This window comes from Acomys minous (genome assembly GCF_964271855.1).
Source record: "Acomys minous genome assembly, chromosome: 10".
Taxonomy (NCBI): domain Eukaryota; kingdom Metazoa; phylum Chordata; class Mammalia; order Rodentia; family Muridae; genus Acomys; species Acomys minous.
Genome location: NC_140491.1, coordinates 21,219,157 through 21,234,262, shown reverse-complemented (window position 1 = coordinate 21,234,262; position 15,106 = coordinate 21,219,157). Strand labels below are relative to the sequence as shown.

The window sequence follows — 15,106 nt, the reverse complement described above, 5'->3', positions numbered from 1 at the left end:
TATTAATTTATTCTTGTTACATCTCAATGGTTGTCCCATCCCTTGTATCCTCCCATTCCTCCCTCCCTCCCATTTTCCCCTTATTCCCCTCCCCTATGACGGTTCCTGAGGGGGATTACCTCCCCCTGTATATGCTCATAGGGTATCACGTCTCTTCTTGGTAACCTGCTGTCCTTCCTCTGAGTGCCACCAGGTCTTCCCCTCCAGGGGACATGGTCAAAGGTGAGGCACCAGAGTATGTGAGAAAGTAATATCCCACTCTCCACTCTACTGTGGAGAGTGTTCTGTCCATTGTCTAGATCTGGGTAGGGGTTTAAGGTTTACCGCCTGTATTGTCCTTGGCTGGTGCCTTAGTTTGAGCGGGACCCCTGGGCCCAAATCTGCCTATCATAATGTTCTACTTGTAGGCTTCTAGGACCCTCTGGATCCTTCTACTTTGCAATTCTCCCACTCTTAACTCTCCAACATCCAAACGCAATGCAGTCTGTTAGCCCCTTCCCCAAAAAAAAAACTGTTGAAAGCTGGTACATGGAGAAAATTCATTTCCTCGTCTAAGCAAAAGTGAAATTACGAATAATGTGAAGCCACTGTGTCCCACACTACTGTCTTACTATTGGGTCTTTTAGGAACACAAAGTAGAAAGCAAATAAGATTTCCTGAAATTCACAAGTCTGTGTGGGTTTGTGTGTCTTGAGGGTTAGATGGCTACAGCCACCGAACCAGCACTCAAGCGCGTTGCCCTAAATGAAACAAATGGACTGGCAAGTTTTCTCATGCCAAGTTAAACATGTAAGGACCTGCTGATTGGTTAGTAGGTTATAATACAAACTATATAGAATAGAATTAAGAGTATGCCCACCTTGTTTTTCCTGTCATCTTGAAAATGATGCTTTCAACAAGGGCTGTGGCAGTCACTGACATTACCTCAGGCTTGTGACTGTTACAACACAAAATTCAACGTTCTTGTTTTCTGTTGTTTTCCTTCTGAGAGCAACTCTGAATTCGTATACTTAAAAAAACTAAGAGAGAAGCCCTTCTCATTTTATGAAGGCAGCGTACCTTTTCAATACTAAACCAGGAGTCTCTGCTTTTACTACAGCTAGAGTACTTGTTCCTTTTCTTCCTGAGAAAATAGTGCTGCTCTCTCTCTCTCTCTCTCTCTCTCTCTCTCTCTCTCTCTCTCTCTCTCTCTCCTTTTTTTTTTTCCATTGTGGGACCCACTTCAGTGCCAGCAACCTACAGGCACAGAGGCCAGGCAATGGTTGGGAGACGTAGTGTGCTATAGCATGGTATGCTAAGAGAGACCCAGGGTGACAAGCCTGCCGTAAATCCAAATCCATACATAAATAGTGCTGTTCTTTTTATCTGGTGATGTGCATGCTTAGCACAGCACCTGTCAAGGAGACCTATATTTTTTTCTCAGATCAAACTCGGCTCCCAAGACTCACAGCAAGATGGCATTTGTACTTTAAATTTTTCTCTTCTTCTAAATGTAGCATTATTAAATACAATTGGGAAATTAAAGAAATAGCCCAGTGAGGACATTTATTTTACTATTCAGTCTGGGAAATTTTAATGTACACCTTAAGAGCCTATCTGCTTTATTAGTGATGATTTAGTTATTACATACCAAATTAAGAAGAAAATAGGTAACAGTTAAAAAGAGAACCTAACTGGACTTTAACTAGACAAAGCGGAACTCTGTTTCAACTATTGCTTATTCAGTAGATGGTATTTGTGTATAGCACCTTATACATCACAGCCTAGGAAGAAAAGAACCCAAACACACCGGAATTTGTGCCCAGTATAACCATGCAGTCAATGAATGCATGAAACACCAACAATAAAAAATATATCTACAACAGCACAACCCCACAGTCTTACCATGTAGTCACCCTACAGACACAAGTATGAATGAGTAAGCTGACACTTTAAATATAAGTGGAACTTATTAAAGCAAAAGATAAAACAAACATTAGCTCCAGCATAGGAACTTAATTTATATTTTGCTGAACAGACAACACTGACAAGAGTCTGGGCAGATGAAGCTTAAAAGGTGAGTTAAACAGTGATCATTTGCACCAGGTGCTGTTGTGGTATTTCTTAGTGATTACACACACACACACAGAGTCACAAACACAACTTCTATAATGACCAACACTACTTTCATGCTGTTCATGTAATGATAAGAAATGCATACATGACAGTAGGTAGCTTTTCTCGTGTTAGCTGGAGTGCCTATTCTAACAACATTCACGACATATTTACCAATCCGTTCAGCCAGCATTTCCTGAGACATTTCTCGTGCCTCACTCCTACACACATGGAATCTAGGGAGAAATTCCTCAATAAGAAGGAAAGGTCATTTCTACGTTTTGTGTTTTCACTTAGAGATGAGACGCAGTCTGTGTGCTCTTTTCTGAGCTCTGCGTTCTTCTCCGCTTGTACACTGGGAACCACTGAAGGTAGATCTGCTCACTTTATTTACGGAGCCCCAGCATCTATCACAACTCCACAGTCTTGATGAACTATGGTTTACCCTAGATTCATTGGTTTGGCCAGGGTTAAAGTGAAGAAATAAGAAACCCCATGATAATCCTTAGTATTTATAAAGCTACTTCATATTTGGGTAAACAAAAAGCACACAGAATTAATTATTTTATTTATCTCAAACAGTTGCTTTCTGTTATCAAATTTCACAGACTCTTGCATATAGACTATTATAAACTACTTGTGCCCCCTCCCGCCACCCCACCCCCCCGCCGGCCAGATGATTTTCACATTCCTGTCTATTGAATATAATGAATCAATTCCATCAAAGTTTCTTAAGTAGTAGTCCTTGAAATCATAAATATTAAACAAACTACTTTAAAAGTACCTTAACATGTACATATATAGTTAAACTTTCTGTCACAGGAGGAAATGATGAAATTCTCATTGAAAAAAAAAATAACTGAATGATGCCTGACTGAGTGTATTCAAAACAGTAACTGTGTAAATCATTCGAAGAAGTGTTAGAAATTATCAGAAATGCAGTCCTATATAGAGTGCCTACTATCTCTGTGACTACGTTTTTAGTTTATTCACTGATAAAATTATAATTTGTTAAGGAATGCTTAGAACACATGGTTATATTCTCAGTTTTTGTTCATTGATAAATCTACACATATTAACCTGAAAGTCATTTTTAAAAAGTTCTCCCTCCCCCCCCCCCCGTCTTCTATTTTATCATAATGGGGTGGTTAATATGTGTTTAGGTATTTCAAAAGTGACATGTAAGAAAGAAACAAAATGTTCTCACCCTAGATTTATAAGACGTATGAAGATTATTTTTCAAATATAAAACTACAAAAGAATAAGCTAAACTAAAGAAAACAAAACACCAAATTATTCTATTTCAAATGACCCTGTTTATGTTACACTCAAAACAGGTACAACTTTACCATTATCTTGTCAAGCTAGTAGTCACTCTAGAGTACGTGGTAGGTACAAACCAGAAGTGTCATGAGAGGGGCTATCAGGACAGAGTTAAATGTGTTTCTGGGCATAGACCTTTGTCACTTTGAATGCGTTACTTTTGACTAGTTTTACTGGTATTCAGTTATTTTATGTATATATGTTACACTTCAATTTAAAAACAGTGCAATGCATGATTAAATATAAAAAAAATTAAAGAGGAAAGAATGAAAAACATTCATGTCTTTTTCCTCATCCATTAAATTCTAAAGGGTCTTACATAAACCACGTATCACTTTGTCTGTGTTGCCTGAAGCCATGAGCTTGTTAGCAGCAGTACTGAGTTTGGGCGAGTGATCTGCTGGCCCCATATTTTGGGGTGGGTGTCCACTATTTTTCATTGACTTGATCCATGAGCTGTGATGCAGCCTGCTGGCTTGAAGCCTGCCCACCTCCCTTGGAGAACTGACACCACTTACCCTATTGCAGGTGAACTGTGTGAGGAAAAGCTGGACTTCTGTGCCCAGGAACTAAATCCCTGCCAACATGACTCCAAGTGCATCCTGACACCAAAGGGATTCAAGTAAGTTCTTTTTTTTTAATTTTTTTATTAATTTATTCATACTACATCTCAGTTGTTAGCCCATCCCTTGTATCCTCCCATTCCTCCCTTCCTCCCACTTCCCCCCTACTCCCCTCCCTTATGTCTGTGTCTGAGGGGGACCTCCTCCCCCTGTATATGCTCATAGTCTCTCCTTGGTGACCTATTGTCCTTCCTCTGAGTGCCACCAGGCATCTCCATCCAAGGGACATGTTCAAATATGGGGCACCAGAGTTTGTATGAAAGTCAGATCTCCTTCTGCACTCAACAGTGGAGAATGTCCTGTCCATCGGCTAGTCTGGGTAGGGATTCGAGGTTTACTGCCTATATTTTCCTTGGCTGTTGCCATAGTTTGTGGAGGACCCCAGGGCCCAGACTCTCCTGTAGTTTTCCAGGACCCGCTGGATCCTTCTATTTCCTCATTCTCCCAAGCTTCTCACACCTAAAGTCTCAGTAGGATGTCCTCCCCTCTTACCCACTTTCCTGGTAGGTACAGTTTTTCATGGGCACGTACGACTTGGACTAGTGTCTCGATATAAGTGAGTATATACCATTTAGCTCTTTTTGCTTCTGTGTGAATCAAGTAAGTTCAATGCCACCCTGGGCACTGGGTGAGGTTGGGGCTTGGGTTGGGGGTTTCTTTGAGGATCCTGTTTCCTCCACCATCCTTAGCTTCATATTTTTAGCCGAAGATTAAAGAATGGGTCACATGTACCCTAGTGCCTGTGACAGTTTTGCAAATATTCCTGTGCACCCTAGACATTTATTAGCACAGTGAAAAATTCAAAATAAAACAGGTGAACCTTTTGTTCAGTACAATGTCTAGGAAGCCCTCCATGCAATGGAGCGGCCTTTGAATCAGCTCCTTTACATTTATTTAAAGGCCAATCCAATTAGGTTTTTAAGGTCCACCAGGTAAGCTTATTTTTAAAACAGAGAAATTGATTTTGATGTAACTGAAAAGTCTATTATCTAAAATTGTCAACTGACTATGTAGGCTAGGGAAAACACTGTGATACTGTGGCCAGGTTCCCCTGGACAGTCCTGGCTTGTGTCTGTTGTCTTTCTGTAATTATTGATAAACCATTATTAACCTTGTTTTTGAGATCTTAAGCATCCCATTCACACTGCATAGAGAGCTCCCTTAAGTAGGCTAACATTTTTTTATCAAAATCATTGCTTTTCCCCTCCCTAGCAATACTTGTGATATAGGCTTTATACCAAATTAGAAGATACTTTTTCCACAACCTTGAAATATATTAAGGATCTATCAGCAGTTTTAGAGCTGGCAATAATTTAACCATCATCTCACCTCAAATCTTCATTTTAAACACAAGGAAGTTTTACCTTGGAGAAGTCAGGTAGCAGTACCAAGGCCACAGGTTAACTTACTCATCATAGAGCTGGAACTAGACTTGATACTTTGCAGTTATGTGGTTCGTGGAAGATATATTCCTACTAACAAGTTTTCTCATTTAGTAATATCATAGTTGGCTCGGAATAAAAGTTAGACTAGATTCTAGAGGTGACACAGCTACATTCAGGAGTGAAGCCATGCTTCCATAAGACAACTGGCAGGCAACGATATCTCCTACTCCATCAGCCAGTGAGTATGCTGTATCTACAGTCACCAGGGCATGGCATGACACCATGTTGGGATGCTGTAGCACTTTACTGCTATGCACCTCTACATATGTAATTCTCTCAGTGGAATAAGTGGAGCCTACTAGTTGTACAACTCAGAAATTAAGATCCCTCATGTCAAGCAAATGGGATTTGGGCTGTAAATCTAAGAGCTTGGCTTAAAAAGAAGTGCTATGAATTCAACCAGAGCCTTGCATTTGCCAGACAAAGGCCCTCACCCTCACCTGTCTCTCTGGTCTGCTGTTACTTTAATTATATTTTGAGAGGGTCTTACTAAGTCGCTTAGGCCACCCTCAAATCTGTGATATGTTCCCTTAGCCCCCCAAGTAGCTACGGTAGCAGGTAGCACCCCTAGACTCTTCAAGGATTCAGGTGTTTGCAAAATAGATTATCACATAGTCAGAGTGGAGCAGTAATGTGAAGTCAGTGCTGCCAGACACCACAGCCTTTCAAAGGTTACACTGAATTAAATAGCTATGGAATTTCCTTTTGACAATACTACCAGTCCCTTGGTTTTAATATCTAAAGTTTTATAATACATGGATATAATTGTAGCACATTGTGATTATATTCACTACCTTACTGAGAAAAAAAGAAGAGAAAGCTCTGAGTCCATCTTTCATCATATTTTAATTTTCAATTCTAGACAAAAACTAAGTCTCATTAATTTTTTTTAATTTTATACACAATGCTACAGTGCATTTTAGCCTACCAAACTCTGTGTGCAAACTGCTTTAACTCCCAGTGGCATTGATCTGAGCACAGTTGAAGTTGGCAAGCCAAAAACTACATCACTTAGCTGGAGCAAGCATCACCACTTTGCCGAGAATTAAAATTAACAAGGACGGGTTCCTGGGACACCAAATCTGATAAATGGGTTCCACGGGACTTTGTGTAATTCTAAGACAAGTTATTAGTAAGACTTAATAGAAACAACTTTAAACGAGGAGAGCTTGCCTTAAACAAAGGACTAATTCTTAATTAAGTATTTTCTACTATAAGCAATTAGGTTGCGTGCTCTCTAGAGTATGCCTACCTGAAACCTAGATGGACTGATTTGGAGGCCCACTGCTCACTTTATAGCTCTATGCAGTTGAGCTGAAAACAGGTTAAGTCAGAGTGTCTGCTATTACTCCCATCTTATAAATAATTGCACACTGTGGGAAGCATAGCTGCCGAAAGAAAATGGTCTTGAAAACCAAACAAGGGGAAGCTAGTAGAGAAAATCTTTACCGAGAAATGTTGTTTGGACAAGTTGTAATGTTACTTCAATTTCATTTTCCTATTACTAAGCTAACGGAGCTGGTTTTAGTTTTCATGCTTTATTATACACTTCATAAATCTCCTCAGCTGCTTTGAGATATTTTTACAGCATAATATGCCATAAGACATATCTTCAAGCATATATCTTCCTTTGTTAGCATTTAAAGCCATAAGCAGTATATTTATTTTTTATGTTTTATATTCTCCAATTCCTCCCTCACTCCTCTTCAGATGGCTTTATTGATCATAGAAGATTTGCGAAATTCTTATTTAAATGTTCCTTCCTGCCTTAAAACAAGAGAAGGAAAGATTAATTTGTCATGATATAACTGCTAGTTCTAAAGAGCTTAAAAAATAGTATTTGGAGAAAAGAGGGCATAAAATATCTCCTAGACAGCTACTATGGTAAATGTATGGTTCTCTTATCTTTTACTTTGATTTTTTTTCTCAGATAAATAATTCAGAGTGTTTCAAAGCCTGTCTTCTCTGTTAAATGCTCAGCACTTCAGTGGATCTCCCCACATTAACACTGATGGAAGTTCCCTGCCAGGCCCCGTCCGTCCATCGGGAATGTGTATGGCCACTTAGGGTCCATTTAGCTTTAGACTTGCTGTTTACTTCACTCTGGTGTGATTTAGTATTAAAATCAAGCAGCTCAGTGTACGCATGCTTTCTGAATGAGCTCATTTGGTTTCGAAACCATACAAGCAACCTGAATGGCACTCTTAGAACAACTGTACTCCCATTTGTTTTAATACACTGGCTCTCCAGTAAACAAATCACATGATTTTGTATCTTAGCTAATACCCTTGGCACTTGGTAATGCCACATTCAATGAGATATTTTTTAAACTATCTTTATTTGTTTAAATACTACTTTCTGTATAGAATACTGCATAATTAGTAGAGAATACATATAAAAAGTTTTATAGAAATATCAAGACTCACAGTTATAAAAATTTGAACTGCTTATTGATCCTATTCATATTTGAATAACATGCTAATGACTTTACACATAGTATTTAATTTAATATTTAACATACTTGTAAAACACAAATTAGTATACCCTGTTATAGATGATAAAGGGATACTTAGATGTTAAGTGCCTTCAATAACATGTTGTTTTAGAGCGTGTGCAGTTATCCAGCTGTAGGAGGACAGATGAAGTGAGCTGTCACTTGCATTTAGAATTTTAAAAGTTGAATTCGTAGAAACAGAATAGAAGGGTAATGCCAAGGTTTAGGAGCAATGGAAATAGAGGGCTATTAGTCCCTGATGTTAAGAATGTAGAGGGAGTAAATGAGTCTGTTCTGAGACCTAATGTAGAGACAGTGACTTCAGTTAACAGCATCATTCATGCACTTAGAAGTAAGATCGTAATTATTCTTGCCATAAAAGGAAAAGGAAAAGAAGGTAACTATTAGTTTCTTTTCCTGTTGCTATGACAAAACCATTTGACAAAAACAACTTGAAGGCGGAAACCTTTACCCTGGCTCACAATTCACTGTACACTTCACTATGGCCGGGTGGCTAGGGTGACAGGAACAGGGAACCACTGAATGAATCAACTATGGGAAAGCAGAGGGAAAGGTGAATACATACTTTGTTCAATTCCCTCTCTCAATCTATATAGTCCAGGATCTCAGGCAGGGAATGGCACCACCAGCAGGAGTGGGCCTGCTTATTCCAACCTGTGCAGTCCAAATGATCCTCATAAGCATGCCCAGAGGCCCCTTTCCCAAGTGACCCCTGCCACATAAACAATACTAGCTATCACAGTGAAGTGGTGGGTATTTAATTCTTTTGACTGTTGATATTATTACCCAATGTGTACATATATTACACATCATGGGGTGAATGGCGAAATATACAGTTTCATTAAGCTAGAAAATCGAAATGTTGATGCATTAAAGAAAAAAAAATGCATGCTTAACAGTGAAGCCAGCATGGAATAAGTTCTATGTAACACAAAGCCCAAATTCAATGGATTAAGCACATGGTTTTCTGCAATGTATATATACATATATGTATTAAACACATAAGATAGAAATGAGCCCATCTTTAAACTCAAAGGAAACAAACGCGTGTATGCCAAGTTAGTTTACCTGGACAAGTCGTGACAGGAGAATGTTGTGAGGGAGAGTGGAAGATGGAGAGAGCTGTCACAAAGAGTTCCACCATTTTTGGCCATGTGGAAGTTCCAGTGTCCTTACATCTTCACAAAACATATAGGGGCGTGGCCCTTATATGTCCAAAATGCCGGCCACTACTAAGCCCTATATATATATCCCCTTTTCCCTAAAGTTCTTAAGTGTTATAAAATATACCTAACAAAGGAAGTACAATAAGAGATGAACATCAATTAACAACAAAACTTTTAACAAAGTACCATGATAAAAGAGTTGTGTAGAGGTAGTCCCTTGCTCTCAAACTATTGTACTATGCTCTGTTCATCTTTCTTGTGTTATGTGAAATGAGGCAGTGCTTACAAGATGTGAGCAATAGGCATGGTGGCATTCAGTGTGGCTCCTACGTAAGGGTTTTCTGAACACACATACTGCAATACCGTAAAAGCGGATGTGATTATTAAGACCTCACTTAATTCCTCCTGGGGAGGTAGCAGATATTCAGCATGGATAAGTGGATAAAAAATATTCAGCATTGGACAGAGCAGATGGGATCTGATGCTGCTCAGACGGATGCACAACATAAGACACAATGTTTTACTATTGTTTGAATCTGAAACCTAAGTGAATAATTTACATCATGGGTAGCTGTAACCATGATTAAGTGAGGACTACAATAGTCTGTGAACCATTGCTTGTTCTGGAAGACATTTCCCTAGAGGATCATGCAGTCAGGACAGTTCCTTAATGCCACAGCTAGATTTTCAATGATCATCACTTGAGGACAGTTCTTATAGGGAACCTTGGGTGGGCAACTCGTTAACCAACAGTATGATCAGTAGCTCAGGGGCAAGGCTCTAGTCAAATTCCCTAGATCCACTTCCTACAAGAGGTATTTTATTTTATTTTATTTTATTTTATTTTTAGAAAAAAATTGTCTTAGTTTATTAAAAAACAAATACAATTCTGAAATTAAAGTCTACAAATATCGATACAATAAAATTATGAAGATAGCTTGCAATACATAATGAAAATGAGTTGCTAAACAATTAAAATTACAAACAAGAAATTTGTGACAATTGTCAGTTTATTAGTTATCTTATATAATGTAATTAAACAGTAGAAATACTGTAAAAATGTAAGTGTTGCATGGGAAACAAAGTAATTACTAATGTATAATGTTAATGAATTTCTGGATAATTTAATAAAAGAAATGTATAGTCAAAGAAAAATATAAAAATTTTATTACATTATATGAAAGCAACATTCTTTTAAATCACTTTACTTAATACTAAGAATACTGAACTATCACAACCAAAAATCTTCATATTAACATAATAATGATGATAATAAGATTAATTCATAGGGTATTTCTACAAGCAATAGGAAGTAAAGGGCTCAGAAAAAGCAGATGGCCTAACTGAGTTTGTTAAGAGAAGAGAGACACAATTCTAGCTTCCCCCAACCTAAATGCGAGGACTTGAAGGCGCCACAAAGAAAAAGGGGCTAACTCCAAAGTCATGAACTTGAGATAGACTGGTTAGGGTGGTCAGGGAAAAAGGGTGGGTTTGGAGGGCAGAGAAGAATGATGTAATAGCAAAGTTCTATTTTAATTTAAAATTTGCATATTAAAACAAGAGGTATTTTAAAGTGTCTATCAGTAGATAACAGTGTGAGCTTTCTCTCCCATAATATCTATACCTGTACAGGGATGGCATATTATCATCACCATTACAGAGCTGCAGAATGGTAGAACAGGTTCACTGAATCCATATTCTTAGAATGTATCCTGGGACAGAAAAGATGTTCAACGAATATAAGCTCCATTAGACCAGTTCTCCATCATCAATGAAATTGATGTCCATCTTGACTCTACACAACCCAAATGAGTAAGCTAGATAAGTGACCATAGAATTGACACCAGAAATTTTGAACTTGATCTAATATCCCAACCTGTCAAGTCCACCCAGTTTTCCCAAAATGATTAATTAAAAAAATCAGGGATCCTCACTAAAGCTAATTTCATTTCCTTACATCATTTTCTTTCCTACTGTATATAGTCTGTGGCAAAATGAAACTCCTACTACTTAAAAAATATTCTTAATATTCACTGTAAATTTGCCAGCCATGGTAACATGACTGTAGTGCCAGCACTCAGGAGGGAAACCAGATGACTGCAGCATGTTTAAAATCTCCTTCGTAAACTCACGTATAAGGCTTTCATCATCCAAATATGCAATGGGGTTACGAAGAATAGAAAACTGAATATTGTGGGCAACAAAGGGAGAGAAAGAGAAAGGGAAGAAGAGAAAGGCTGTGAAGGAGTGAGGAAGAAACCCTGACACAGTGAGCTTCTTTGTATTTAGATTTAGATTGCTCCTGGTCACTAAAGAGTTAATAATTCTTAAGATTGTTAGTAAGAAAGCCATGCCTCACAGTGTAGCCAGTGCTGTGTTGCAAACATCCATTAATTGAAGGACAAGACTGCTGTAAAGATGGTGCTAGTTTAATCCAGATGAAATGCCAAAGTTTTATCATGATCTTTTGGCTCAGTCAAGTTTGGAACTTTCTCTCGTTGTTGGAACAGGTGTGACTGCACTCCAGGATACATTGGTGAGCACTGTGACATCGACTTTGATGACTGCCATGATAACAAGTGCAAAAATGGTGCTCACTGCACAGATGCAGTGAACGGATACACGTGCATCTGCCCTGAAGGCTACAGGTGAGGGCACGCTACATATCTGTACTTAGGGAGGTATCTCTAGGACTCTTAACACATCTAATCTAACCTAATTTTTCTTTACATTCATTAGTGGCTTGTTTTGTGAGTTTTCTCCACCCATGGTCCTCCCTCGCACCAGCCCCTGCGATCATTTTGATTGTCAGAATGGAGCTCAGTGCATCATCAGGATAAATGAACCAATATGCCAGTGTTTGCCCGGCTACCTGGGAGACAAGTGTGAAAAATTGGTCAGTGTGAATTTTGTAAACAAAGAGTCCTATCTTCAGATTCCTTCAGCCAAGGTTCGGCCTCAGACGAACATCACACTTCAGGTGAGAGGTCTCGAGCAGAACTGATTAAGGGACACCTTGAACCGCCTGATATGGTGAAGAAAGAAAAATCTTCCCTGTGTGAAAAGCTTCAGAATTTTTCATTTCAGTGTCTGTGTTTTCAAAATAAGATAGAAGCCAGTATGTTAATTCACTAAAAAGTGGGGGGCTGGCACCTGACACTACACATTTAGTGAAGGTGTTTTGCCCATTACCTTTAAGGCTGTGCCATTTCTTCTCTGCACACGGGATTTAGTAAACCTGCAGCTGAGAAGCACAAAGGAGAGACACCACACCTTGTCTTGTAACTTTTCACTCAGAGTCTTTAGCAAGATACATGGAATTAACTAACATTTTTCTGTCTTGCCACAAAGACTATTACCATTAATCAAATCATTCATGCCCCGGAGGTGAGAATTATACTAGATTAGGAAAAATAAATGTAGAGTATTTAGACAAATTGGGACTACATACTTCTTTTATCTGGTAAGCAAAATTAATACATTTTCAATTTAAGTGACTTTGACCCACTTCTTATAGACTCCCCCCTCCCCTTTTTTTTTTTTAACGCTGACAGACAGTACTGGCAGGGCTTATGAAATTATGAGAGGGAAGCATAAGAATCTCTTTGCACCATCCAGCCTCTAGTGCTTGCCACATTGAATAATTATCTGAGGCACATTGGTATTGGAACTTTTATATCCTAACTTTCACTTAAGTCCTTTTATAGTCCCCCAAATGTAATATAAATGAAAATATTTTCTATTTGTCCCTCCACATAGCATGAGTGTAAATAATTTTGTATGGGCTATGAGAACCCATTTTGCTTAATATAGTCACATTTAGTATAATTCAGTAATAAAGCTCGGAGAAAGAAGAAAACAATTCAGAAAAAAAAATATAGCAAAAACAATTCTGACATGACATCTCACGGATTTACTTAAATATTTGTTACCGATTTCTTAAATTTTTTGGCTTTATTTACAACAAAACAATTCACAGACAAGTTGCCTTTAAGCCAGTGACTTCAACAAACATTTTCTCATAGCCACAAGACAAACCATAGTGAAAACCCTTCATTGCCTTAGCAGCCTATTTCTGGTGATGAATACATTTGGTTGACTGTGCATCCTAACATCAGGACTACCTCCTACTAGATTGCCACAGATGAAGACAGCGGCATCCTCCTGTATAAGGGTGACAAAGACCACATTGCTGTGGAACTCTATCGAGGGCGAGTTCGAGCCAGCTATGACACCGGATCTCACCCGGCTTCCGCCATTTACAGGTGAAGATCTCTCAATTACTGGTAAAGGTGAAAATGCTTATTCAACGAAGAACCACTTCTCTTCTGCAATTCTATATGGGAAGGGGTGGTGATGTTTTTGTCATAGCAAGTGCTCTAGTTCCTTATGAACTGCTAAAGCGGGATTCTTGAGACTGAGCAACATAAAAATCAGAGCTTTATTTTTTTTTTCATATTCTTTAAACTAGAAAATCTGGGATTAGGTCACACACATCTTGCAAAAATGTATTATCCTATGATAGAAAGAAAGGGGGGAATCGCACATGCTAGAGACAGGGGAAGGGGAAAGTACTAGTCTATTCTTTCATCAGGGACCCACCCATGCTAATTAACCCGTTCCCGGGGAAGTTTCAGGCTATTTCCAGGTGAGGGCAGAACCCTCCTGACCTGATTAGCCCGAAGCTTCCTACCCTTACCACTGTTGCACTGGAGGTTATATAGTTTATGAATGATTTTAATGACATATACAAGCTATTGCAGTATTATTATAAGACTTGGTAATAAATACCCTTAGTACCAATACTCCTTGATGAAGCAGAGGACATTTCTTCACATGCATAGTTTCCCAGGAAGGTTTAACTGAATCAGGCAAGTAAATGTAGGGCAAGACTATGCTCTCACTCTCCCATTCTTTAAAATGTCTGCCTTTGTAAGTATATATTCCTCTGTGACAAAGAGCTGTGGTGTAGGCAATGCAATAGACATTGTGGTGGGAGAGAAATAAAGTCAAGTCTCTTTCTACTCAGTTCTTCTTTGGATACTGTCTTGTAAAAATGTTGTTCACGGTCTATTGCTCATTCATGTACTCAGTCTGAATTTTCCCTCCTTTAAATATTGATTAAGGTTTATGTTGTTGCTGCTGTTGTGGTTTCCAGACAGGGTTTCTCTATTTAGTCCCATCTGTCCTCGACCTCATTCTGTACACTAGGCTGGACTCCAGCTCAGGGATCCACCTGCCTCTGCCTCCTGAATGCTGATGCCACCACACCCAGCTGGACTCACACTTACAATACCCTATTTATGCACAAAACGCATATGTAGGCCAAATACACTTGGCTAGAAGTAATTGGGTGTTGAATGTGAGTGGAGTGAGTGGTCTCAATCTTATTGGTGTTATCTGTGAATATATGTACATGTGCTTCAAAAGCCTTCATAGCTCATTGGCTCCTTCATAAACAGTTCTGGAAAAGTAGACATCAATTGCAGCCATGAGTGGAGTTCCATCAGTCCTTCCAAGTGGGGACCTAGCTCGCTTTGGACTATTTAGAGCACGGAAAAAGACACATAATTATTGGTTTTCAAGTGGAATACAATGGTATTTCACCTCCAAATACTGGTCAATTACTGCCAACATTTTGTGTCATTAGGCTTTAAATTACATAGTGTGTCAGCCCATAAAAAGATTTCATAAATTTGTGGTTCATTTTGTTTTACTTTATTTTTTTTGCTTTTTGATGACAATGGTGCAGTACAGAAATTTTCCAAACCATAGTAAAGATTCTTAGGTTGGCATATTAAAGCTAGAAGTCACTTAATATATACCAAATATATACCAAAATATTTCTAGATGAGTTGAATGAATCCAAATGATTTTCCAAGTGAAAGCTTACTGGAAAGGGCTTTTTATGTTTTTTTAAAATTCTGTGTTCATTGCCTT

General features: G+C 38.6%; 1 protein-coding gene across 2 annotated transcripts in view; it reads left to right on the top strand.

Moving 5' to 3' along the window:
* Nucleotides 1-15,106, top strand: part of SLIT2 (slit guidance ligand 2) — a 339,504-nt gene that overhangs the window by 306,353 nt on the left and 18,045 nt on the right. For both annotated transcript variants that reach the window (XM_084798055.1, XM_084798054.1), the window contains 4 exons: nt 3,946-4,039; nt 11,677-11,814; nt 11,906-12,146; nt 13,301-13,431. In XM_084798055.1, coding sequence (XP_084654181.1) covers nt 3,946-4,039; nt 11,677-11,814; nt 11,906-12,146; nt 13,301-13,431 — 604 coding nt within the window. The remainder of the gene's footprint in view (nt 1-3,945; nt 4,040-11,676; nt 11,815-11,905; nt 12,147-13,300; nt 13,432-15,106) is intronic.